We start from the raw sequence: 23,503 nt of genomic DNA, 5'->3' as shown, positions 1-23,503 counted from the left end.
CCGTCTGCTCGGAGCCACTCCTTGCAAGAGGGTTTCCTAAGAGCAGTAAGAACAGGAGGTGCACGCGAGGCCGTCTTTTCCACAACATGCCCTAGACCTTCAACCTCAACCTGCTTTCATCGCCTCGAGCACAGAAGAGGCGAGGCGGTCAGTGGCCAGAGCCGAGTCTCTGTTGCGGTGGCCTTTCCCCGGCAGGTGGGCACTGGCCTGCTGTCTCAAACCAGAGGTCGCTGGCGCCCGGCGGTGCCACTGGCGGCCACGGTCCTTCGAATCCCGCCTCTCACGGCACTCCGTCTTCCACACCTGCCCAGTAATGAGTGACGAGGGCGCGGCTTCCTCCTCCTCCCCCAGGCTAAGGGTCAGTCCTGCGGGCCTGTGTCTTGTTTCCTGCCGGGGTAAGCAGGTCCTGTGGGACAGCCGCTCCTCGGCCGCGTGGGGCGGGGTCCGGGAGATCGCTGAGTGCTCCGGTTCGTGCTCTGGTTTTTATCCTACCTGATGCAGCGGCGGCGGTGTTTCGTCTGCCTCCCGCCACGGCGTAAGCACTGAAACTTCTCTCTCTCTTGCTCAGGTATCGAAATTGCCAAACGCAAAGGAGCAAGATACAGGCTGGGGCCGGAACTGGAAATATGGTGAGGGCTGAACACGGACCCCGCAGGGCAGGGAGGTGGAGGGGCCGGCATCAGCTCCCTGCGGCGGAAACGCAGCGGAGGGGGTGGGCACAGAGAGGTGCGGCTGTGCGGGCCTGCCGAGGGGCCTCGGAAGCCGGCGAGTGGGCCTGCTGGTCGCCGGGAGTCCGGCAGCTGGGCTGATGGCCAAGCCCACCACCCTTCCCAGGCCCTCCCTTTCGCGTGGGGCGGTCAGCACACGTCACTTCCTGGTCTCGGCATCTCTCCACGGCGAGTGTGAGTGGTCGTCTCCGCTCTGCCTTCTCGCAGCGATGGGGAAGCTGGGTCCTCCTTGTCCCTTATTCAGAAATAAGCAAGCGGTCGTCGCGTTTAAGTGTCTTACGCACTACCGTGGTTTCGTGACAGATGTCAGCGGCCCTCTGGGTTCCCACATGTACAAGTCCTGGCCATTCGTGGGATCAGAAGTCCCTCCTCGGGCCATGACCCCACCTCGGTTTCTGGGCTTCGTGTAAACAGAAAGCGTTTCTTTGCCAGTGTCTGTCCTTAAGGCCACTCCTGTCCTCCTCGCGAGCTGGACTTCTGTGCTTGGAACCCCGGCTTCAGCTCGGGCTGTGTCTCCCATAGTAGCCAAGGGCTTTTGTACCCTCACTTAACGTGGTCTTCAAGACACTCCGCGGGCCCTGGGGTCCTGGTGTGTCTATGTGACCTCTACCCCCGGGGTCCTGGCTCTGTCTTTATATTTTGTCTGTTCTTCCCACTGCAGGGCTGCCCTCAATAGCCCCGTCCCGCAGAGTTATCGTGGCCCAGACACTTCCAGGTTAGGTCCTTGCCCCTTTCTTTGTCCTGTGCTCTCCCCACGCCTGGCCCCCAAACCTGGACCTGTCATTTTAAAAGATGGAGGATTTTAGCTATGGGATCCCAGGACGGTATAGTTGTATCAGGTCATTTTTAGCCCCCTGAGGCCCCCCTTTATTATTTGCATCAGTTTGCAGAGAGGAAGCTGGGGCAGGAGGGGAGCCAAGCCCGTTCACAGAGTACGCCCACTTCCTGACCCTGGTGGTCAGGGCTCCAGCTCCTGCCCCAAAAGGGGCACTTGGAAGGGCAATGAGGGGCCGGTGCCACTAGGACAGTCTGACTTGCGGACCTAGAGGTCCTTTGCCAGAAAGGCTGTGTTCTTTGGGCCAGTTTGGTAGACTTTGCGGACAGAAGATTGCTGCCTAAACTGGGCGGGGGCACTTACAGCCCCCGTTACAAAATGCCCGTCTAGCTGTTGGCCAGCCCCAGGGGCGAGGGGCCCGCTGACGGCTGCACGTTCGGCATGCGTTACTGTCCGGTACCCCTTGTGGCGCGGGTGCCACCAGGGCACGAGACCCGCGGAACAGGACTCTGCCCAGGAGAGGAAAGGCCAGCGCAGGTCTTGAGCCCTCCCGGGGGCGTCTCCTTGATCTTGTTTTCCTCTGAGAACCTGGACTTTCCTTCTCAGAACCCAAGGCCGAGAGGCCTGCCTTCTAGACGTTAAACATGCAAATGCCCGTTTGTGGAGGTTTGCGTCCGCCTGCACAAGCTTTGCTCGGCACCTGCGTCATCGCCCCCAAGCCACTGCACAGGAGGAAGGAAACGTTTCTGAAGATTTGAAAGTCGTTCACCGACGCTCTCTGCTTTCTTCCCGGCACACCCATGCCAGGAGACTGCCCACAGCCTGTCTTCACGTTTCATGACGTCCCAGAGCTCTGAGTTTCCTGGGGCTGCTGGAAACACAGTCCCACAGGCTGGGTGACTTCGGGCAGCGGGTTCTGGAGGCCAGAAGCCCCAAATCAGAGTGTTGACAGGGCCCTGCTTCCTCCAGGACCCGTCCTGTCTCGTGTAGCGGTCACTCCCAGTCCCTTGTCCTGCGGCCGCATGCCTCCCGTCTCCGTCTTCCCGTGCCCCGTCCATGTCGCGTCCTCCTGTCGGATTCAGACTTGCCCAAGACTTCAGGCTTCTCTCCTCCTTAGATCCTTAATGACCTCTGTAGAGACCCTTCCCCAGTGCGGTCATGTTCACAGGCTCTGGAGTGTAGGAGGGGGATGCAGGCTTCTGGGGGACGCCGTCCGGCCTGCTACCAGCGTGACCCCCAGCCGGAGCTAGGAGTCGCTCTGTGAGTGATCATGGAAGGTTAACAATGCCCCTTGCCGGAGGAGCGTGTTCCTGTGGGTCCGGCTCTGTAGATCCATGTGATTTGGCTGTGTTTACAGTTAAACACAAACCCATAGGTAGACATGTTAACACAAGCGAGAATTTCTCACTGTAATTTAAAGCCCGAAGGAAGAGCCCGGGGCCACAGGTTTCTTCATTTCCGGGGAAACACATCTTCTGTTGCTGTTGTAGCAGTGATCCTGGCTCGGGTCAGAGAGGGCCGTCTTGGGCTGCACTCCCGCACGTCTGACCCCGATGGCCCGTGGGCCCCTGTTGCCCCCCCAGTGTCTCCGGGGCTCCCCCTGCCCCCTCCTCGCCTCCCCTGGGGTGTCTCCGGGGCTCACCCGCCGGCTCTCTTCCTCTGCAGTGGCTACGGGTGTTGGGATCATTATTACGAGTCGGACACCCTCTTGCATTCGCTCCAAGTCCTGGCTGCCCTTCTGGAATCTCCGGTCACTCGGGATATCATCTGCGACGTGGGGATGTAAGTGCCAACACGAGCGTCGGGAAGGCAAACTCAGAAAATAAGAAAGGGTCAGGGTGCGAGCTCCCCTACGGGAGGGCTGTGGAGTCAGCACATTCCAGATACAAAAGGCCTTCTGCTGAAAAGTGGGTTTTGTTCCCTCCCCGGCCTGTAGACCCCTAAGTCCCCCTCGGAGGCAGCTCTGGGAAGCGGTTTGGCAGGTTCCCCCAGAAGCTCCCGTGCGTGTGGGAGCACAGGGTGCGCAGTGGGAGCCCAGCGTTCTCCCTGCCGCACGCAGACACACGTGGCACTTTCTTTACTTAATGGTAAGTTCTGGGATGATGCCACGTCACTCCACATCAGTGCGCGGACCCCATGGTTCCACAGGTGCAGGTGTATACGGTGCGGGTACGTAGGGGCCGGGGTCCAGGGACACAGGTGTACACGGCGCGGGTACGTAGCGGCCCCCGCGACTCTGCTTCCTTGCTCACAGCTCCTGCTCTGAGCCCCTCCTCCTTCCTGTAAGGACCGGGTGACTTGATTGCGCGGCCCCTGGTAGTCCGGGGTCGTCTCCGCATCTCAGGGTCTGTAACTCAGTCATCGTGTCTGCAAAGCCCCCTCGCTACATCACGTGGTCAGTTCCCAGGCTCCAGAAATTAGGACCTGGACGTTCCTGCGTGTCTTGATTCAGGCCGCACAGGGGCTCAGTCCTGCTCTGGTCCTGTTGCCTCCCTCTGGTTTGCCCTTGTCTTTGGTAGCTCTCCTGTACTCTGCTTTCTTCTGTGGGCTTGGAGTCTATAATCCTATTTTTTTAAAGATTTATTTATTTATTTGAGAGAGAGAGCAGGGAGGGGGCAGAGGGAGTGGGGAGAAGCAGGGAGTCGAATGTGGGGCCTGAGGTCATGACCCAAGCCGAAATCGCGTGCCGGACACTCAACGGACTCAGCCACCCAGGCGCCCTATAATCCTGTTTTTATTTTTCTACTTCTTACTCTTAAAATGTTGGCAATCATATTTATAAAGATATTTTTTTCCAGATCAGCATTTATTTGGGCCTATTAGCTTCTGAACAAAACAATAATTATATTCTGACGTCCTTGATGCCGGCCCAGCTCTGCCCTAGCAGAGCACATGGCTTCCTGCGGACGGGGAGGACACGGTCCGGGGTGGGGGGGGACGGGAAGTGCACTGTCTGTGGGACGGGCCCAGGCAGAGTGGGGGACACATGTCTCAGCACCCCCGGCCCCTAGAGGGCCCGCCTCCTAGAAGGGGCACAGGCCGCAGGTCGGGAGGTGTGCTGAAGGAGAACCGGGAAGGCATAGGGGCTGGTGCCTGAGGCCAGTAGGGGACGGAGAGGTGACACGGTGACAGGGCTGTGTGCGGGTGGGGGGGCAGCCGTGGAAGGTCTGAGAATGTTCCAGGAGAGAGGGAGAGTCGGAGACGGAATGACTGCTGCGCCAGGAGAGTCTCTGCTGTTCGGAGCCCCCGCCAGGGCAGGAGCCCCCTGCGGACGCTGCCACGCAGCCTCGTGCTTCCCTCCCCGGCCCGAGGACGCTTCGCACGGAAATGGACATGGGGTTTTGCTGTTCACCGACGCGCGCGTGTCCCCTCTCTCCGCAGGCCTGTCATGCACAAAAACGTCCGCTACAACTGCAGGGTGATATTTCTCAATGGGTAAGTGACGGCCGCCTCCCCCAGGCTCTGCTGCGCTGGGCGTGCCCCCGGGAGCAGGTGGTCCCTGGAGCCGTGGGAGCCGTGTGCTGGGCGGCAGCTTCCAGAAGCGCCCGGGCCTTAATGTCACTGCTTCTGGGCTCTGCCCGCCGCAGAGCCTTCGGGTGTGAGGAGAGAGACCGTGGGGTGAGGCCGCTGGCTGGGAGCTGTTGAGGGAGGGCGGTGGGCCTGGTTCCCCGGCAGACACCGGACGGCAGCTGCCCGCCAGACGCCCGCTGGGGCTTGCTGACTCCGTCGTCGTCCCTTGTCCGGGGAGGGCAGACCCACGGGCCGGCCCTGGCTGCCAGACGTTCGTCTCAGGCGCCGTCCCGTCCTCCTGCCCGCAGGAAGATCCTGCTCATCAGACCCAAAATGGCCTTGGCCAACGAGGGCAACTACCGGGAGCTGCGCTGGTTCACCCCGTGGTCCCGGAGCCGGTGAGTCCCGCTGCCCCGAGCAGGACGCGCGGGTCGTGGCCACTCTGTGGACGCTCGTGTCCTGTCTTCCCTGGGCAGAGCCGCAGTCCGCATCCTGGGGGAGGTGCGTGACAACGCGGGGCTCGCTCCGGCCGCTTCGGGCCCCACACTCTTGAGGCTGCCGGTTACAGAGGGGCTGCTTCAGCACGAAGCTCGTCGACGGTGGCCCCTCGAGCGTCTGGTGTCGGGTCCCGGCCCGAGGCTCCGGGCTGTCCCCCGCAAGGCGCCCGGCGCGCCAGCACCCCCGGCCTCCCCCACAGGCAGTCCGTTTGTGACGGCCTCGGATGTGTCCTGACTTTGCCAGGTGTGCCCTGGGGGGCACGGTCACCCCCGGGCTGAGAGACCCGCGCAGTGTGCCTGCCGGCCGCTGCTGCTGCTGCAGGTCGAGCTTCCAGTGACGTGTCGTCGAACGCTCCCTAGTCGTATATGGGGAGACTTCGGGGTTTTGTGGGGTTTTGGCATGCACCCCCTTGCACAGCTCTGGGGGACTTCCCCTCCCTGTCCTGGGCTGACCCGCGCGTCACTGTCTCTGAGGAGTTGCTCATTTGCAGGCACATGGCTTCTAGTAGGTTCCAGAGGTTCCCACCACCCCTCCTGAGGTTGACTCCTGGACCACGGTTTGCTCTAAGAGGATGTGATCAGGACAGCCAGGTGGGAGAGATGCACGGGGCCGGGGCTGGGGTGCTCCGCTCTCCCCAGATCTCCACGCGGTCGCCAACCCGAGAGCTCCCCGAACCTCCTTGTTCTCCACGGTGTTCTGGAGGCTTCGTGACATACGTGACTGATGGAATCTTTGGCCTTTGGCCACTGAACTCCACCCCCAGCCAGTGGTGCCTCCCCAGTCCTGGAGGTGGGTCCGAAAGCTCCAACTCCTGGGTTGGCCCCGGCAACCGGCGGGCCTTTCCCACTGACACCATTAGCATGACACCTTTAGGGCCAGCTCAGTGCTGGAAAGACCAAGTCCACTTCCTATGATAAATTCCAACAGCTGCTTTCTAAGCAGGATCACTGAGGGGGTTTCTGCTACCTTGCGTGCCTGCACATGTCTTTATGGGGCTCTTATGTGTGATGAATAGTTTTGCAGAATTTAAAAAAAACCCTAGGTTCAACAGAATTTTTTGCATGGTTTTAGTTGTGTCCCTTGAAGGATTGTCTTTGGCTCGTGCCCTCGCCGGGGAGAAGCCTGCCGCTACTCCGAGTTTTCTTCTCTCCAGGGCTGGGGGAGAAGCTTCTCGTTATCTTTGCTCTTTTAACATTTTGTTCTACGGGCCTTGGTGTGGGTCTTTGGGCCCTTGTGTGAGGCCCTCTGTGGCCCTGTGACCTTTGGCTTCCAGAAAGGTTGTCCTTTCTGGGCGAGTTTCTGTTCTGGGTTCTGTTTCTGGAACGTCTCTTGATTGGGGATCCGATTTCCTGGGCCATCTTCTCTGGTGGTCTTAGCTCTGCTTTCCCACACTCCAGAAGATTCCATCCCCGACCCTCCATGTCTGCTGGAATCCGCATGTGGCCATCTTCTGAGAGCGCTTTCTCGCTTTCTCGTGCTTGCTTAGGTCAAGCGAGCCGCACGGAGGCTTGTCTGCGGCTCTTACAGAGCAGGCGTCTCTGCTGGTGGGAGGTCGAACCCCGCCTCGGCCACCCGGCCGGGCCCCTTGGGGCCAGGAAAGCGACCTGACCTCTGTGCACCTTGGGGCCCATCGTGGCGGTGACCCGTAGGGCTGTGGTTGCGGGGCTGACGCGAGTCGGGGTGTGAGGCAGCGTGCGGCCGGCGTCCGTGTGGCCTGTCCCTGTCCTCCTGGTCTCCTTAGCTCTGAGAAGGGCGCCGGCGGGTGGTGGGCGCCCAGCAGTGTTTGCCGAATGCCCGAAGGTTGCTGCTCAGGGTGTATAAGGGACTCCTGAATCCATAGAAAACAGAAAAAGTTCTCAATCCGAGAAACTCAAACAGGCAACTAAAGGTACAAAGAACAAAGGCGAAATTTGACAGAAGCGAGGAACGGGCGCGCCGAAGCCGGAGAGCGTGAGGACCGCGGCCGGTGTGAGCCGGCGGCACCGTTGGGACGCACCAGTCCCGGCGAGCGCGCCAGACCAAGGGCGACTTTGCAGAACAGTTGGGCATGGCCTTGTGGCGGAGGAGGGGGGGGGACAGCGCCACCCCCCACCCCGTGCTGTGAACCTGTGGGCACCTCGCGGGGCTGAGGCAGGACGCCCGCAGGGAGCCGCAGGCCGGGGACAGAGGGGACCGTGTGAGGCACGTCGAGGCCGGGAGCAGGTGCACCGGCCGGCGGCCGTCAGGGCACACAGCTGTCGGCAGGGCCGTGCCTCGCGGGCAGAGCTTCCAGCCGCCGGGCCCCTCCTGCCCGCCCCGTGTGCACCCGGCAGCGTTGACATGACCGTCTGGGCTTTAATTTTTCTTAAAGATTTATTTGTTCATTTGAGAGAGAGTGCCAGAGCACGAGCTGGGGACGGGCAGGGGACAAGCGGGCTCCCCGCTGAGCAGGGAGCCGGATGCGGGACTCGATCCCAGGACCCTGAGACCATGACCTGAGCCGAAGCAGACGCTTCACCCGCTGAGCCCCCGGGGCCCCTGCTGTCGGGGCTGTGATCCGGGGAGTATTTTCTGTCTCCGCTCTCGGATGCTTTCGTTCTGTTGCCTTCGCCGTCGGGCACCACGACTCCGGGTCTTCGGTCTCTCTCCGCCCACGTGCCTGTATTTTCGCTTGGGGCCTCATTCCTCTAACCCGTCCTCTGGGCTGTGCCCGGCCGGAGACTCTGTTCTTCTGATCTGTGCCGATCTTCATCGCGCACAGGCTCTCCTGTCTCCCACCGTCTGATTACCTCTTCTCTGTTCCTGGGGCGTGTTGTCTCTGGATTTCCTGGGAGTCTGGTGTCGCACGTCCCTGTCATGTGGACGTGTGGGTCTCGCGGCGGCTCCTTCAGACGGGCGCTCGCGTGACGATGCCCGTGGCGGGGTCGCGGCAGACGCTGAGCTAGGGCCGCCGCGCTCCCTTCGGCACCATTGAAACGACGGAGGTTTTTACCCAGCCTCGAGGATGGGGCACGTCCCTGTGTCCTACCATAGTGATGACCGCGTGACAGCTTCAGGCCTGAGAAAATGAGAAAAAATGATCCAGTTCTTGACTGCAGAGAATTTGAGAATCTACTCGTTTTCCTTATGTTCTCGGTGGTGCCCCCAGATTTAAGGGCAGCGAGGCAGGCGTCACTGGGGCTCTGTAGCTGTTCCGGGCAGAGAAGGCTCATGGCGGCCAAACGGGTTTCTTGGCAGGAGTCTGCAGCTAGGTTTTTCCAGAGGGTGTTGGCTGGGAGGAAGGGGTATCCAGCCAGAGAAGGGCATCGGCTGTGCAGAGGGGTCGGTGGGAGGAGGTCGGGCCAGCCTGAGCCACGGTCCGGATGGCGGCCTACGGTGCAGGGCCTGTACCGTGATGTCTGCTCTGGGGGAAGCCCGGCGAGTTGCACCGGCCAGGTACAGGGTGATTGCTGGCCTTGGAGCAGAGACTGAGCGCGGCGGTGACCACATACCGTCTCCTGGTGGTTTGCTTTGGTCTCGTCCTCAGTGGGTCCTGGTGGGGGTGGCGGGGAAGGAGGGGAAGGGACAAGCTGTGGGGTAGGGGGACTCTTCCCTTTAATGAGCGTTTTGACGCAGTGACGTCGCCACTGGCAGACTTGCCCATGGTGGGTAGAGCACTCGCTGTGGGACGGCAGCGTGTCTCGGAGGTCAGCAGGGTCGCGTGTCCCCGTCCTTAGCGCAGGACAGAAGGCAGCACCCTCCTATTTCCCAGCTTTATGATTTACTTAAGTAAAAGTTGCTGCCATCATCCCCGGTTCTTGTGAATTCTCAGAAAAAAGAAATACACGTCACTCCGTGTCTTTGTGGTGCGTCTTGTAACAGCCCATTTGGGGTTGGATTTGTGAACGAGTTTTTACATTCCAGCTCTCCGCATAGCCCTTGGGGAGGCCTGTCACCCAAGTTCTGTGTTAGACTGTCTGTCTCGTCCCGCTGGGAGGCTGTTCGGTCTTCTCGGTGATGACGGGTTCGCAGTCGTGTTGGCTAACGTGGTGCTGTTCTGGGCTCAGAGACCGATCAGGACGTCCAGCTGGATTTCTCCTGGGGGAAGCGTGACGGCTCTGCAGAGAACGGCTGTGACATGTGTCTCAGGAGCGCTGGACCGCAAGGCGTGGGGAAGCCAAGTCGGTCGGAGCCCCCGGCACCGTGGTGTCCGTGAGGAGAACGCACCAGAGTTTCCTCTGTTCACCCTACGTGCTTCTCTTCCCCCGACAGGGACGGTTAAGGCGCGTGCGCAGCTGACGGCCCTCCGCCACGCCATGGGTTCGAAGCTCGGGGCGGGTGTTAGCTCACGCTGGGATGCTGTCGTCTTGCTTTCTGAGATGCTTGTCCTCAGGTCTGTGGTGCTTCCCTCCTCAGGCAGACAGAGGAGTATTTTCTGCCCCGGATGATACAGGATGTGACGGAGCAGGTGAGTGTGACTAGATCTCATTTTCCAGCCGATGTCCCTGTTCTGGGCTACCGCGCACCACGTGGGGCAGGACCCTCACCCGCACTGATGGGGGGAGGAACAAAGCCAAACACGGGGAGAGATTCCTGTACGAGCAGGGAGGCTGGAGCCCCGGGGGTGCTGGGCGCCTCCTTTCTCTCACGTCAGTGCTGCTCTGCCCGTTCGGGCCTCCCCCTCTCCTCCAGCTCACCCGCCGGGGTGCCAGGGGAGCCGGGGTGCCAGGGGAGCTGGGGGAGGGGTCCCCACCCCACCTCAGTGGACTCCTTCTTGCTGGGGCTGCTGCCTGGGTCAAGGGACCACCCAAGCAGCCAACTTTGGGGTTGGGGAAGGAGGGTTCTAATTGCAAAACTCAAGGCAGACTTTACGAGGCTGCCTGCTCAGTGTGTGACGACCCAGCATCTGGCATCTGTCGTGTCTTTTGGACGTGGCTGGCCTGGCCTTCCGAGCTGGGATCGTCCAGTCTGATCCAGGGGCTGCGTCCACCCTCTTCCTACGGGAAGCCGCTGGGGTCATGGCTGGAACTCTGCTCTGTCCACTTCCCACAGGTGGTCGGAAGTTGGGACACAGAGGGTGCTGTGGGGGGCCCTGCCTACTGAGGGCTCTGCCTGCTGTCCCGTTCCGCTTGCCGGGGTATCACTTGGCTCCGGCTGCCATAGGACAGCACCCAGACAGAGGAGACGGTGCTGAATGACAGATGCTTGCCTCTCGGCCCTGGAGGCCGATGTGCGGGAGGCAGGGGCGGGCAGGGCGGGTCCCCCCGAGGCCTCTCTCCTTGTGTGTGGATGGCCGTGCTCTCCCTAGGTTCTCACGGCATCATCCCTCATGCGTGTCTGTGTCCTGATTCCTTCTTCCTTGAGGACCCTGGTCACCCTGGATCAGGGCCACCCCGGTGACCTCATGTTACCTTAACCACGTCCTCCAAGGCCCCCACTCCAGACACGGTCAGGTTCTGAAGCGGCGGGGGTGGGGGCAGCGCTCCAACAGGCACAGTTCAGCTTGTGACACGGAGTTCTCTGTCCCCCGATGACTACACTCCAGGTGGCTCACGGCCATGTACGGACTCCCTCCAGCGGACGGCTTGGCCGGGATTCATCGGGGTCTCAGGGATGCTTGAGCCAGAGCAGGGTCCCTTTCCCCTGATTCCCACGAGATTCCGCCCCTGTTGGCCTCTTTGCATCAGCGGCTTCCTCTGCCTTGTCCCTGGAGGACAGTGGCCGCCCTGGCCCCCGGATGGAGGTTACCTCCACTCAGGAGCCAGACTACGCCTCTGGCACGGGCTTTGATTTGTGAGCGAGGCCCTTCCAGGGGCCAGCTTGGGCTCAGTGCCTTCTGCACGGACAGTTGGGGACGGGCATGGCTGAGGTGATGGCAGGTCTGGTCACCTCCCAAGTGACCCGGACACTCCTTTGACCCTGGACTGCGGCAGTGAGCACATTCGAAAGTCATCGTGACCCAGAACAGACTCCATGGGTGTTTGTGTCCGTGTGTCTGTGTCTGAAACAGACGAGTCTACTGCAGTCCCGACAGTGGGATGCTGCCCACTTCATTCTCGTGGGATCGTGGTGTACCCTAAAATCCATCCCAGGGGAGACACAGGGGGCTGACATGGGAATCTGCCACTGGACGGGTTTTGCGGGGTAGCTGCTTGACGGTGGTTCCCTGAGTTGGCTTCAGTAACTGTGGGTTAAGGTTGAGGGATGTGTCCAGGAAGAGGGTGAGGACTGCCCAAGACCTGCTCTGCGCAGACCGTTCAGGCCCCCGGAGGATGGATAGTCCGTGAGCCCGGCTTTGGCTACAGCTATGTGGTTCACCAGCCTGTGGCTCTGACCCTGGCCTTCTCACGAAGGGGTGTGGATTGCGGCCGTGCCCACGCTCCCGTTAGCTACGTGGCCGTCATGCAGGGGCACGGTGGTCCCACGGCAGCCAGCGGGGCTCCTGGGTGAGGGCTGTCCTCACAGCCACAGTGAACAGTGACCTTGTCCGTCCGTGGCAGGAGGCATCAGAGAAGAAAGGGCCAGGTTTACATTGTGGCTCTTCCCGTGGGCAGTATGGGTGTCGCGCACACACACGCACACGCACAGATCAGGGAGCTCAGCCAGGTGTTCTAGGATGTGCTCCAGGCCTCGGGATCATTTCTTGGCTGAGCCAAGTAACACCTCTTCTGTAACTTAGGGATTATGGGTGGTGGCCAAGTTGGACCCGTGCCGGCATGCAGCAGTGGCGTCGGTGTGGCCTGTCAGCATGTGGGGGGCTCAGGGCCTCCACGCCCCGCCCGGTAGCCCAGGGGGACCCTGCGCTTTCCTGGGGAGCTCCTGCCACGTGTGGTTGGTGAACGTGGCTCTTGGTGACAGACACGCTGGCATCCGGCCCTGCCCCTTGGGCTCTGGGCGATCTTTCTCAGGTTTCCTGAATGCGCCTCGGGTCCTTCTGGGCACAGGGGTGGGACCACCGGGTCAGGCCGGCAAAAGCGTGGGTGACGCAGAAGGGTGCACGGTGCCACGGCTGGCGTAGCGTGGCCCTTGCGAAATGAGACCCTTTATTCTCAATAGCGAGGGTGACTGTGGGGAGTTTGTGCCCACGGAAGCTTCAAGTGCAGAGTGAGCCCCGCGGCCACGCAGAGCACAGCCCCCAGCTAGTGAGATGCCCGCTGGTGCCAGGGCGCGTGGGCTGGGACTGCTCCACACGGGATGGGGAGGAAAAGGTGGTGAGGTCAGGACTCAGCCCGGATGGGACACGGCCAAGGGGTCTCACGGGCCCTGTCCTCCGGCTGCAGGAGACCGTGCCCTTTGGAGACGCGGTGCTGGCCACCCGGGACACCTGCATCGGGAGCGAGATCTGTGAGGAGCTCTGGACGCCCCGCAGGTCAGGCCCGGCCCCGTGCGCGGCAGCCCTGGCGGCGTGGCCTGGGGACCTTGGGCTGGGGAGGGCGGGGTGGGCGCACAGCCCGTCTCTTCCTGTCAACCGCCTCTGCCCGCAGCCCACACGTGGACATGGGCCTGGACGGCGTGGAGATCTTCACCAATGCCTCGGGCAGCCACCACGTGCTGCGCAAAGCCCACACCAGGGTTGATCTGGTGACCACGGCCACCGCCAAGGTAGGCACTAGGCCGCGATGCCGGGGTGTGCGCACTGTGGGCCGGTGCTGCGTCCCCCACGCCTGAGCCCCCAGAACCCAGGTGGTCAAGGCCTGCGTGGCAGGTGCCGGTGCCCGTGGCGATGGCCAGGGCTCAGCAACTGTGCACGGACTCCTCTCCTGGGGCCCCACCCGCCTGACCTCAGTAAACCCCGGCAACCGGGGAGGCAGGTGCTGCCGTCCCTGCTCCCGGAGCAGGACATCTGGCTCATGGTGTCCAGCGGCCGCAGGTTCACTCCCCAGCATCCGGACCCGTCCCCAGGGTCGCAATGCTGGCTGCAGGAGTGCCGCGGGCTCGTTGGCGCTGAGCCAGAGCACGGGGAGTGCCCTCGAGGTGGCCTCTCTCCCTGGGCAGCATGGCACAGTCACGGAGAGGCTTGGGGTCAGCGAAGCCAGCCTGGGGTCTCGGCTTTGCCATGTGGAGTTTGTCTTCCCTGGACGCCCACCTCCTCCGGTCATGTGAGGGCCCTGGGGGGCTGGGGGCTGGGGTGGCGACGGGCATTGGAAGGGCCACAGCGTGCGTGTGGTTTCCCTGCAGGGGTGCGCTCGCCGGTGTGGCGGGAGGGCTGAGCACAGGGAGGTGAGGTCCTGCTGCCGTGTGTGTTCTGCAGAACGGCGGGATCTACTTGCTGGCCAACCAGAAGGGCTGTGACGGGGACCGGCTCTACTACGACGGCTGTGCCCTGATCGCCATGAACGGCTGCATTTTCGCTCAGGGGTCCCAGTTCTCCCTGGACGACGTGGTAAGCAAGCGCGTGTGCCCCTGGGGGTGACCGCACTGGGGCGGGGGGCGGCTGTGCTGACAGCAGAGTGGGGACCCTGGGGCCCCAGGGAGGATGTGGAACCAGAGCCTCCTCGGGAATAAGCAGGCGTCAGTCCTGGTCCCCGCAGCGAGGGGGGTCGTTGGCGGGGAGCCCGCGTCTGCAGGAGCGGAGCACAGGGGAGCTCGGCAGGGAGCTCGAGACCCGCTCGCTGTTCCCCACGTGGCCAGGCACGCGTGTGTCTGTGCTAGCTGTAGGCCCGATGCCGCCCAGCCCCCATGTCCCCCTGCCCTCACGTCCTGGGAGCCCCGATGCTCCTCCGGGGGGCCTGTCACTGAGGGTCGTGTGGTCTCACTGGACGCAGCATCAGGCGGTGGGCGGCGCGTCTGCACGGGAGCCCTGGGTGCACTCAGGGGCATCACCGCAGTCCGGGCTGGGTCAGGGACCAGGGAGGGGCGAGCCAAGGGGGCCTGTACGGAGCTGGTGGACACTCGCCCTCCTCCAGAGGACGTGGGTCTGGGCGTCGTCTGTCCCGCTGGCCCATCCGGCCACGTTGGACGTGAATGTTCTTTGCAGTGGAGGCGGCTGAGAGAAAGCCCTTGTGGAGAACTGTTTTAAATTCAAAACAAAAGGAAATGGCTATTATTGCCAGAAACGAACACAAGTGTGGGTCCCGCCGCAGGCCCGGAACGTCAGCCCCAGGGTCCCAGCGGGTCCTCCCGTGGCATCTGCCATCTTCACTCGGAAGCCACCTGCCTGTGGGGACAGGGGAGACGCTGATTCGGAGGCAGGGGCGGCAGCGCGCGCTCACTCGCCGCGGAAACTCCCGCAGCCCTGCCGGAGCTCACATCGGGGAGGTGACGTCTGGTGCCTCCGCGGCCTTGCTGGGGTTGTGGGCAGGGCAGTGGTTATAAAACCACTCTGGGTTTCGGAGCGGAGCCAGCGAGTTCCACGATGCCTCCTGGCCGGTGCGGGGCAGGAGTTCCGCAGCAGGACGCTCCCGGCCTCCCAGCTGCCCCTCGGGCCACGCTTGCTGTGTGACACTGTCCCCCGAGGACTGCAGGTGTCTGCATGGGTCACAGTGGAGACGGGAGGGTTGGACAGAAAGGTCAAGTTCTTGCAGAAGGCAGTGCGTCGTCTTCTGTCCCGCCGGAGTGCACAGCTGTCTTCAGGGCAGGTCGACGCGGCCAAGACGCTGGGCCGCACAGCAGAGCCGCAGGACCTGACCCGGGACTGACTGGCAGTGGGGTGGGGGGGGTCACCTGCACCAGGAACACCAGGTGTGCGTGTCCCTGCAGGCTCTGGGCCTCAGCCAGGCCTCACGGGTGGACCCTGGGGACCCTGTGTTTTAAGCACACGCCCAGTTGACTCGTCAGCGCACAAGAACCCGAGGGCCATTGCCTCCTATCTCCCCAAGGGAGCTCTCAGGCTGGAATTCTCTGATTCTGTCCAAGCATGCAGGGAGAGAGGGCATCGCGGTCCTTGGGCCCAAGGCCGTGCCGTCCTGCCACTTCCTCCGTGACCACCAAAATGATCAGAAGAAATTGTGTGGCACACAGGGCCATGGCACAGAGCGGCAGAGCTGCTGCCCCTCCCCAGGACGTGCTTCTCGGGCTCTTCCGAACCTCACGGGCTGGGGGGCTCCTTGGACGCCTCCCTCAGGCGTTTCTGTGGACGCTGACCCGTCCTGGGGAAGGTGGAGTGGAGGCTTCTTCTCTCAAACACGTTCACATCCTCTGGCCTCTGTCTGTTTTCTGTGGCCTCACACTTCCTTGGCTTTGTCCTGTGGAGAGCCCGGTGGCTTTGGTGGCCCATCACTGTGGGAAATGACAGGGAGACCAAAGGACACATGCGCTCCGTTTTCTCTTTCTGTCTGTGGCTGTGTCCAGCTGGGGTCAGGCCCGGGGTTGACGGCAGCAGCTGCCCACAGGCCCGCTCGCACGAGCGTGGGGGCCACAGCCCCCGTGTCATGCGGCGCACAGGACTGGCTCTCGCGCCCCAACTTGCCTGTCATCTGTCGTGACAACGTTCTAGTGACGCACTTCGACAAGGAGGTGTTTTTCATAATGAAAGACATAAATGAATCAAAACCTTTTTTTTTTTTTTGCTGTTTTTTGAAATTTTATCTTTGTTCTGTTTTGTGTATTTTTGTATTGTTAACACTCCTGTCTCGGCTGGCTTTGAGGGCCGGGACGCGTCCCCACGACCACACAGGCAGCACCGGCCGTCCCGCAGCCTGGTGTCCTCTGTGGGCTCGGACCTGCGGCGGCCGCTCCGGGTCGCGGGGCGGCGGCCGCTCCAGCCGCCTCCTGCCCGCGCAGCCCGTGGGAAGCAGGGAAGGAACCCTCGCTCCTGAGCATCTCAGCAGTCGGGGGCAGACGAGGCCGACGTGGCCTTGCGCCGTGACGGAGGCGCCGCCGCCGCGTGCCCGAGTTCCCTGGTGGCCACAGTGAGAGGGAAGCGCGCCGGTCGGCCGCCGCACCGGCTGTGCCCCCACCCTGGGCCCCGGGAACGCCCCTGCCTGGCAAGCTGTGACTCTCGTGTGCGATGTCGCGCACCTGTGAGTGCGGCCACGTCTGCCCCGCGAGTGGGGGGAGCGGGAATCACGTTTCCTCTCTGACCCCTTCTCTAGGAGGTCCTCGTCGCCACGTTGGATTTGGAGGACGTCCGAAGCCACAGGGCAGAGATTTCATCTCGAAACCTGGCGGTGAGTCCACGGAGGCCCACAGGTGCTCCGCAGCGCCCCAGGGACTCTCCCTGAGCACGTGGCCGAGCCACACCGTGCTGCGGGGGCTTCTGGCACGTTCACGGGGAGGCACAGCCCTCGACTGGGCACAGCAGCACGAACAAACCTGGAGCCGTGAGGCTCCCTCTGAGCCCCCCCGCCCCGCACAGCCGCCACCTGCTTTCGGCCTCTGGGTCTGCCCGTTGTGGGCGTGGCACAGGGATGGGATCGCGTCTGGCTTGTGTCACGGAGCAGCACGTCCAGAGAATGTGTCTGCGGTGATGTCCAGCCCCTGCGGAGGGCACGTGGCCCGTGTTGCCGTCTGTCTGATGAACAGGCGCTCTGCGAACACGTACGGGTTTCTGTGCGAGCGGCTTCTCTTGGGCCCACGCTCGGGAGCTGCGGGGCCGCGCGGTCACTCCGTGCCTTCGTCTTTGAGGGATTTCCAGACTGTCCACAACAGCGGCCCCTCGACGCACGAGGGTCCCAACGCTGGTCGGTCCCGACCGCTTCCAACTCCAGCCGTCCCGCTGGGAGCGAAGGCTCGGCCGAGACCGACGCACTCCCGCGGCCCTGGCGCCGTGCCGGCGTCACACTGTCGTGGCTGTCCCTCCGCAGGCCAGCAAGGTGAGCCCCTACCCCCGCGTGAAGGTGGACTTCGCCCTCTCGTGCCGCGAGGACCTGCTGGAGCTGCCGTCGGAGCCCATCGAGTGGACGTACCATAGTCCCGAGGAGGAGATCAGGTGGGCCGCCCGTGCGAGCCCAGGGAGGGGTGCTGGTCCCGGGGCGCCCCCTTCGCCCACTGTAGTGGTTTGCCCCCTGCGGGGGGGCGGAGGCCAGAGCCGTGTGGGCAGCTGGTTCCCAGACCGTGCCCGGGGGACCGCTCCGCGAGGAGGTCGGGCGGCGTCGGGGTGGAGGGGTCGGGGGCCCAGCCGGGCGGCCTGGCTTCCTCGCCCAGCCGGGCGCTTCCTCGTGCCGGGGCCTTGGGCGCGGACGCCCTGCCTGGCCTTTCCTTCCTGTGTCTCAGTTTTTCTGTTTGAAAACGGGGCCAAAAGATACTCACCTACTTCCCAGGGCGGTTTGGAGGCAAAAATGTGTTAATTCCCACGAAGTGTTAATCGCACAGACTTGGTGAATCGGGAGCCCCTCCCCCGGCAGTGCTCCCGGCGCTGCTCCTACCTTGGCACGTGGCCCAGGTGAACTGCCGACCGGGTCAGCGGCTCCCGACCTCACGCGCCCCCTTGCTCCGCAGCCTCGGACCCGCGTGCTGGCTCTGGGACTTTCTGCGACGCGGCCGACAGGTAAGCTTTCCCGTGTTTGTGCCTGAGTCCGGCAGCCTGGGACTTCTGTGCTTCCCGCTGCCTCCGTCAGCGGCTTAGTCTACGTGAGGCAAAGGCCAAGGGGCCCGTGGAGGTTTGGTTCCATCTCGGGGTCCTGTCTGGTGACACCAAGTGTGGCAGGACAGCGTCTCCCAGTGGTTTGGGGGTCCGCCGTCTGCCTGTGGAGGACGAGTCCTACGTGCCTGTCGCAGGGAGAGGTCCCTTCCCTCTAGAAGATCCGTCTCAAACGTGCACCTTTCTGCCCCCGCCTCTGGGTGGAGCGAGGCTAAATTCGGGGTGCGCTGCTCCTCCAAGGCTCTGCTCACCCCTGCCTGTGGTTGGCCCGTTCCAGGCCGGGTTCTTCTTGCCCCTGAGTGGTGGGGTGGACAGCGCGGCCACCGCCTGCCTCGTCTACTCCATGTGCCGCCAGGTCTGCGAGGCCGTGAAGCAGGGAAGTAGGTAGCGTCCTGTGGCCCGAGCGAGGCTCCGGGGTGGGGACTGGGATTGAGGGGGACCTCGGGTCCCGGCCATCGCGGGTGAAGGGGGCTCTGCAGACGTGCTCAGGTGGGGACAGGCCATTAGGCCCCTCCCTGGGGCTCGGGCCCCCGTGGCTGTGGCCATCAAGCCCGCTGTTGCTGCTGGGCACTGGCCGTGTGGCCTGGGCCTTGGGCTCAGGCAGACCCGGGTCGAGATCCTCCCCGTGCACCCTGCGTCGACTGTCCCCTTAACGTGCACCCCGGAAACACGAGGGGGAAGCTCCACCTGGGGTGACGTTGCCCGGTGAAGGGAGGGACTGGGCTCTGAGCCTGCGCAGCGGGGGGCCGCCACCCGCTGCCCATCGTCTGGTGGTTTTCAGACCAGGAAGTGCTGGCTGACGTCCGGGCCATCGTGGACGAGCTCAGCTACACCCCCCAGGACCCCCGGGACCTCTGCGGGCGCGTGCTGACCACCTGCTACATGGCCAGCGAGAACTCGTCGCAGGAGACGTGTGGCAGAGCCAGGGAGCTGGCCCAGCAGATCGGCAGGTACAGGAGGCGGCGGGCATGGGCTGGGGGCTCTGGGGCGGGGCCAGTGCCGCTGGAAGCCTCGCCCAAGCCCTCACTCCTGGCTAGGCGCGCGTCCGGGCTTGAGCAGGTTCCTAGGGCCTCCCGTGAGCCAGGGCTTAGGGAGACTATTCCAGATCCCCCAGACCCTGGCCGTGTCTGGTCGCACCCCAGCTTCCTGTCGTCCTTGCGTCCCGGGCGCCAGCGCATTCCGGAACTGGATGCAGCCCCGACAGCTCGCCCGCTGCGCACTTTCACGTGCTGGGACGGTGAATCCGGGGTTGCGTGTGTGTTACGTGTGCGCACACACACCCCACGCACTCCTGCCCTTTCCCTGGCAGCCACCACATCGGCCTCAACATCGAGCCCGCGGTGACGGCCGTCGTGGGCATCTTTAGCCTGGTGACCGGTCGCAGGCCTCTGTTCGCGGCTCATGGGGGGAGCAGCAGGGAGAACCTGGCCCTGCAGAACGTGCAGGTGAGCCTCCGGCCGACGCTCGTCCCCACGCGGGAGCCGCGGGGAGCACGGGGACTCGGGCACCAGGCAGAGGGCGCGCCTGCCCCCGTGTGTGTGCGTGCGAGAGCAGGAGCCCGCGGGGTTGTCTGTGAGGGCTGCCGGGATGGACGCGTGCACGTGCGTGTGTGCGAGTGCTCAAGCATGAGACGCGCACACGCGTGTGAGTTCCCTGCATCTCCAGGGAGAGGCTCCCCGTGTCCCTCCCGGGCTGCTTCGGAGGGGCCCGGCCGGCCGGTTGGTGGAGGGTCCCTGGGCTCTAGCTGCTGCGCTCTATCCCATCTCTGTCCCTTCTTCTGGCCACAGCGGCCTTCCCTCCGCCTGAAATGCCGGCTGTGAAGCGGGTGCGACAGGGACCCATCCGCCCCGAGCGCTCTCGGCCCCCGGCTCGGGCTCCGGCTCTGTCCGTCTCGCCCGTCGCGCATGCGTGAGTGACGGGGCGGCGGACAGGCCCGGAGGACTCTGCTTCCTCTGCACGCTAGAAAGCGTCTACACTACTTGGAGCCCCTTTCCCTGGAGCTGTACGGGGGCGGGGGGAGCCAGTGTGCCCTCGCCGGGTCCAGCACAGGGTGGCATTTCCCGTCGTGTCCCCCAGGCTCGGCTGAGGATGGTCGTGGCGTATCTGTTTGCTCAGCTGAGCCTCTGGGCCCGGGGCGCTCGCGGAGGACTGCTGGTGCTCGGATCGGCCAACGTGGACGAGAGGTGCGTGCGCCTCCCGAGGGCCCCGGATTTCCGAGGGCGCGCGCTCCCCGAGATGGTGTTTCCAGGCCCCTGCCCGTTCTCACTGTCTGTGAGACGCATGCTGTGGGGGTCACATCACCCCACGGCACAGGCCACATCTGGTGCCCACGGGACGTCATTGCTCCAGAGCTTCCCGATGACCCGGGTGTGGAGACAGGTCCACACCGCTTCCCTCTGGCTCCCTGCCCCCCGGCCCGGCCCTGCACCCGGCCTGGGGCCCTTCGCTCTGGGGCTGGAATCTGTCTCCCCACCCCACCTTGCTGGGCCTCACCCGTCTCTTTTCCTGGGCGGTTCCAGCATGTTCTAGGTCCTTGCTGTGGGTCCAGTTCTCACTCCCAAGCAGATAGCTCGTCTCTGACGGGGACTTGACATACCTCCTCATATTGTTTGCTGCTCAGAAACACTCAGAGCCTCCCCGTCGTTCTTCAGATAACTTCCAGCGGAGTCTTCGTGCGCGGCGGAGGCCGGCAGCACCTCTCCAGCCTCGTCTCTCCGCTTCCCTCAGGCGGGGCCTTGCTCAGGTGTTCTCACTGCTCCTAGTTAGCAGAGGACGTCAGGAGCTTCCTCTGCCATTTATTCGTCTGTTCCTCTGTGTGTCAGTCCATCTGTCCCTCGGCCCACCCATCCGTCCGTCCATCCATCCGTCCATCCATCCATCTGTCCGTTCCTCCATCCGTCCATCTGCCCATCTGTCCATCAGTCTGTCCACTCACCTGTTCATCTGGCCATCTTCCTATCTGTGGCGTGAAGGTCTTAAATCGTCCGACGTCCTTGGATGTCCGCAGATGTGTTCTCTGTTGAACACTACTTTGGACTTTTGGATCCTGTTTCCCTAATTACGACAAATTGAGGTTAGCACCTCTAGCTGGTAAAAATCTCTCACCATCCTCGTGCACATTTTGTCATTCATCGCTTTTCTGTTACCGTCAGTGCTTCTGTCAGGAAGGGACGTTTCAGGAGGGGTGGACAGCTGGTGCGTGTCCTGAGCCCCGCGGACTGGGGATGGTGGCGTGTTCTGCTCCGTTGGCCTTTGCACGTGGGTTTGACTTGTCATCGCTGATAGGGTGCCGCTGCTGTAACGATTTTATTGCCCGTTCCCTATCACAACGCTTACCGTTGTCTTCTGGGATTTAGTATCAGAGCCAACAACAATAGTGATTTCTTTCTGGCGGGGCAGCGGGGGTTGGGCTTCTGGGGGCTTAAAGGTTCTCCATGGGGCCTATTTACATATTTATCTGTTTTCATCACTTTTTGCTGCCAGGCCTCTTAGGGATCATAGAGGTCTGTCTACAGCCGCAGAAGTGTCTCAGTTGTCCTTCCTCTGTCCCCCTGCACAGCCACAGCTGTCTCTCACTGTGTCCCCATCTAGGACCCCCCCGTTGCTCGCATCCTGGGGGAACCTCCGCGCTACAGTCTCTGCTGTGTTGGTTTTCCGTTAAACATGACTTTTCATCCTAACTTCGGTTCCATTACGTTCCGATTTGCTCACTCTTCGAGGAATTGATAAAACATGGGTCACATGTCAGGTGGTCTTCTTGGTGCCATGAACAAAATAGAAAAGTAATTCCCATTTTACTCTAGTGGAAGGAGGCAGGTAATAGGAAAACTAATCCTGGGTATAGGAAGTGGAAAGTCTATAGAGAAAACCAGGGTAGGCACAGGCGGAGTTTGGGAATTTGGGCTTCTAAGTAGGGTGGCCAGGGAAGGCCTCTCTGAGAAGTTGGTTTATAAAGGAGGAAGGGAAATGCAGTCAGGAGAATGGCCTGTGCAAATGTCCTGTGGTGAGAGCTCACCAGCACAGAGAGCAATTGTCACTTCTCTGCACAGCCCGTCTTGTCTGAGGGAGGTACCAGGAGCTCAGTTGGGGCAGGTGAAGGGAGCGGGGGTCAGCTCTTTCTAGAAGTTTCACACTGCCAGAGAGAGGAGGTGTGGGGTGGTAGCTGGCAGGAGCAGTGAAACGGGGAGGGTGTTTTCTTAAGGTACAGTGAGAGAGGTCTAGCAGGTATGATGAGAGGTCTAGCAGGGAGGGAACAGAATGAGGAAGGGGAACGCAGGTGGACAGCTGTTCCGTGTCATGAGGAGATGAGAGCAGGTGACCGAGTGGGGGCTGGCTTCACCGGGAGCCCGGCCTGTGTGTCCACAGAGCAGCAGAAGGCTGCAGAGAAGACGGCACAGACAGGGTGGCATAGGGTCGGGGCCATGACCTTCCTTGGTGAGACAGGAGGCGGTCCCCAGCCGAGAGAGGGCGCAGGACGGGCGTCGGGTGTTGGAGGGGAGTGGTGACAAGCGAGCGAGACGGGTCGGGGAGCCAGGCCGGGAGCCCCCGTGCCAAGGCCGCACCAGAGGTGGGGTCACGCTCTCACGCCGCCGTGCCCAGCTGCATCCTCGTGTGGAGCCGGGGGCCAGGGACGTGGGAGCTGGGGAGCCGCAAGGACACGTGATGAGGGGTGAGCACGAGGCAGAGGACAGGTGACCCGCAGACTCTGGGGCCTGGTGCCGTGAGCTGCCAGCCCCGTGCCCTGTGCTCGCTGGGGGACAGACGGAGCCTTGGGTGCAACTCATGCCGTGGTCGAGTCCAGCCAAGGACGCAGAGCAGAAGGCACGTGGGAAAACCAGGCCCAGGCTTCCAGATTGTCTCCCGGGCGGCGTCCCTGATGGGCGTCCTTCCCCAGCAACACCCCTGACGACAGGGAGGTGTGTCAGAGGCTCAGTGCCCGGGGCTTGTGCCCAGGCACCTTCCCCGGCACAAACTGAGCTTCCGCTCCCAGGAGAGCAGTGGGCAGCGCACACCAGTGTTTGAGCAAAGAAGTTCCAAACAGGGAGACCCTGTTTCTTGTTAGGGGACAGGTGGGGACACTCCCCAGACCTGGGTGCCAGCCGGGTCCGATGGTGCAAGCAGCCCCCCCCCCCGCCAGGACGCAGTGTGCACGCTCCTCCGCACAGAGCATGGCCCACAGGAGGCACTGAGGTCTCTAGGGGCTTCTGTCCCCCACGCAGGAGGCTGAGGGGAGGTCAGGGCCCTGGTGGGCCAGCGGCAGAGTGGAAGTGATGGATGAGTGCACAGGAGCGGCTGGGGGAGCCCCGAGGCCCCACGGGGAGGGTGGTCTGCCCTGTTGGAGGCGCCGGTGGGTCGGGGACGCGCGGGCACTGTGGTGCGCCTCCTGTCGTCCGGTTCCCGCGGCCAGGCGGGGTGGGGCTGGCGGCCAGGCGGGCCGGGCTCCTGGTGTGTTTTGGCGTCAGAGGGGAGCCGACAGGATTTGCTGGTGGACCAGACATGTTGGGGGGGACACCC

The 23,503-nt window shown here is 62.9% G+C and overlaps 1 protein-coding gene across 3 annotated transcripts in view; it reads left to right on the top strand.

Annotated features, from left to right (window-relative positions):
* Nucleotides 1-23,503, top strand: part of NADSYN1 (NAD synthetase 1) — a 32,371-nt gene that overhangs the window by 1,446 nt on the left and 7,422 nt on the right. For all 3 annotated transcript variants that reach the window (XM_044259985.1, XM_044259984.1, XM_044259986.1), the window contains exons 2-16: nt 569-629; nt 3,169-3,285; nt 4,885-4,938; nt 5,322-5,411; nt 9,886-9,937; nt 12,750-12,838; nt 12,954-13,071; nt 13,721-13,852; nt 16,503-16,577; nt 17,214-17,338; nt 17,848-17,896; nt 18,267-18,369; nt 18,771-18,939; nt 19,299-19,434; nt 20,066-20,172. In XM_044259985.1, the coding sequence (XP_044115920.1) occupies nt 569-629; nt 3,169-3,285; nt 4,885-4,938; nt 5,322-5,411; nt 9,886-9,937; nt 12,750-12,838; nt 12,954-13,071; nt 13,721-13,852; nt 16,503-16,577; nt 17,214-17,338; nt 17,848-17,896; nt 18,267-18,369; nt 18,771-18,939; nt 19,299-19,434; nt 20,066-20,172 (1,477 nt within the window). The remainder of the gene's footprint in view (nt 1-568; nt 630-3,168; nt 3,286-4,884; nt 4,939-5,321; nt 5,412-9,885; nt 9,938-12,749; nt 12,839-12,953; nt 13,072-13,720; nt 13,853-16,502; nt 16,578-17,213; nt 17,339-17,847; nt 17,897-18,266; nt 18,370-18,770; nt 18,940-19,298; nt 19,435-20,065; nt 20,173-23,503) is intronic.

The sequence above is a fragment of the Neovison vison genome, chromosome 7 (assembly GCF_020171115.1).
Source record: "Neovison vison isolate M4711 chromosome 7, ASM_NN_V1, whole genome shotgun sequence".
NCBI classification, from domain to species: Eukaryota; Metazoa; Chordata; class Mammalia; order Carnivora; family Mustelidae; genus Neogale; species Neogale vison.
The sequence above is the reverse complement of the archived record's forward strand: the minus strand, read 5'-3'. Positions and strand labels throughout refer to the sequence as shown.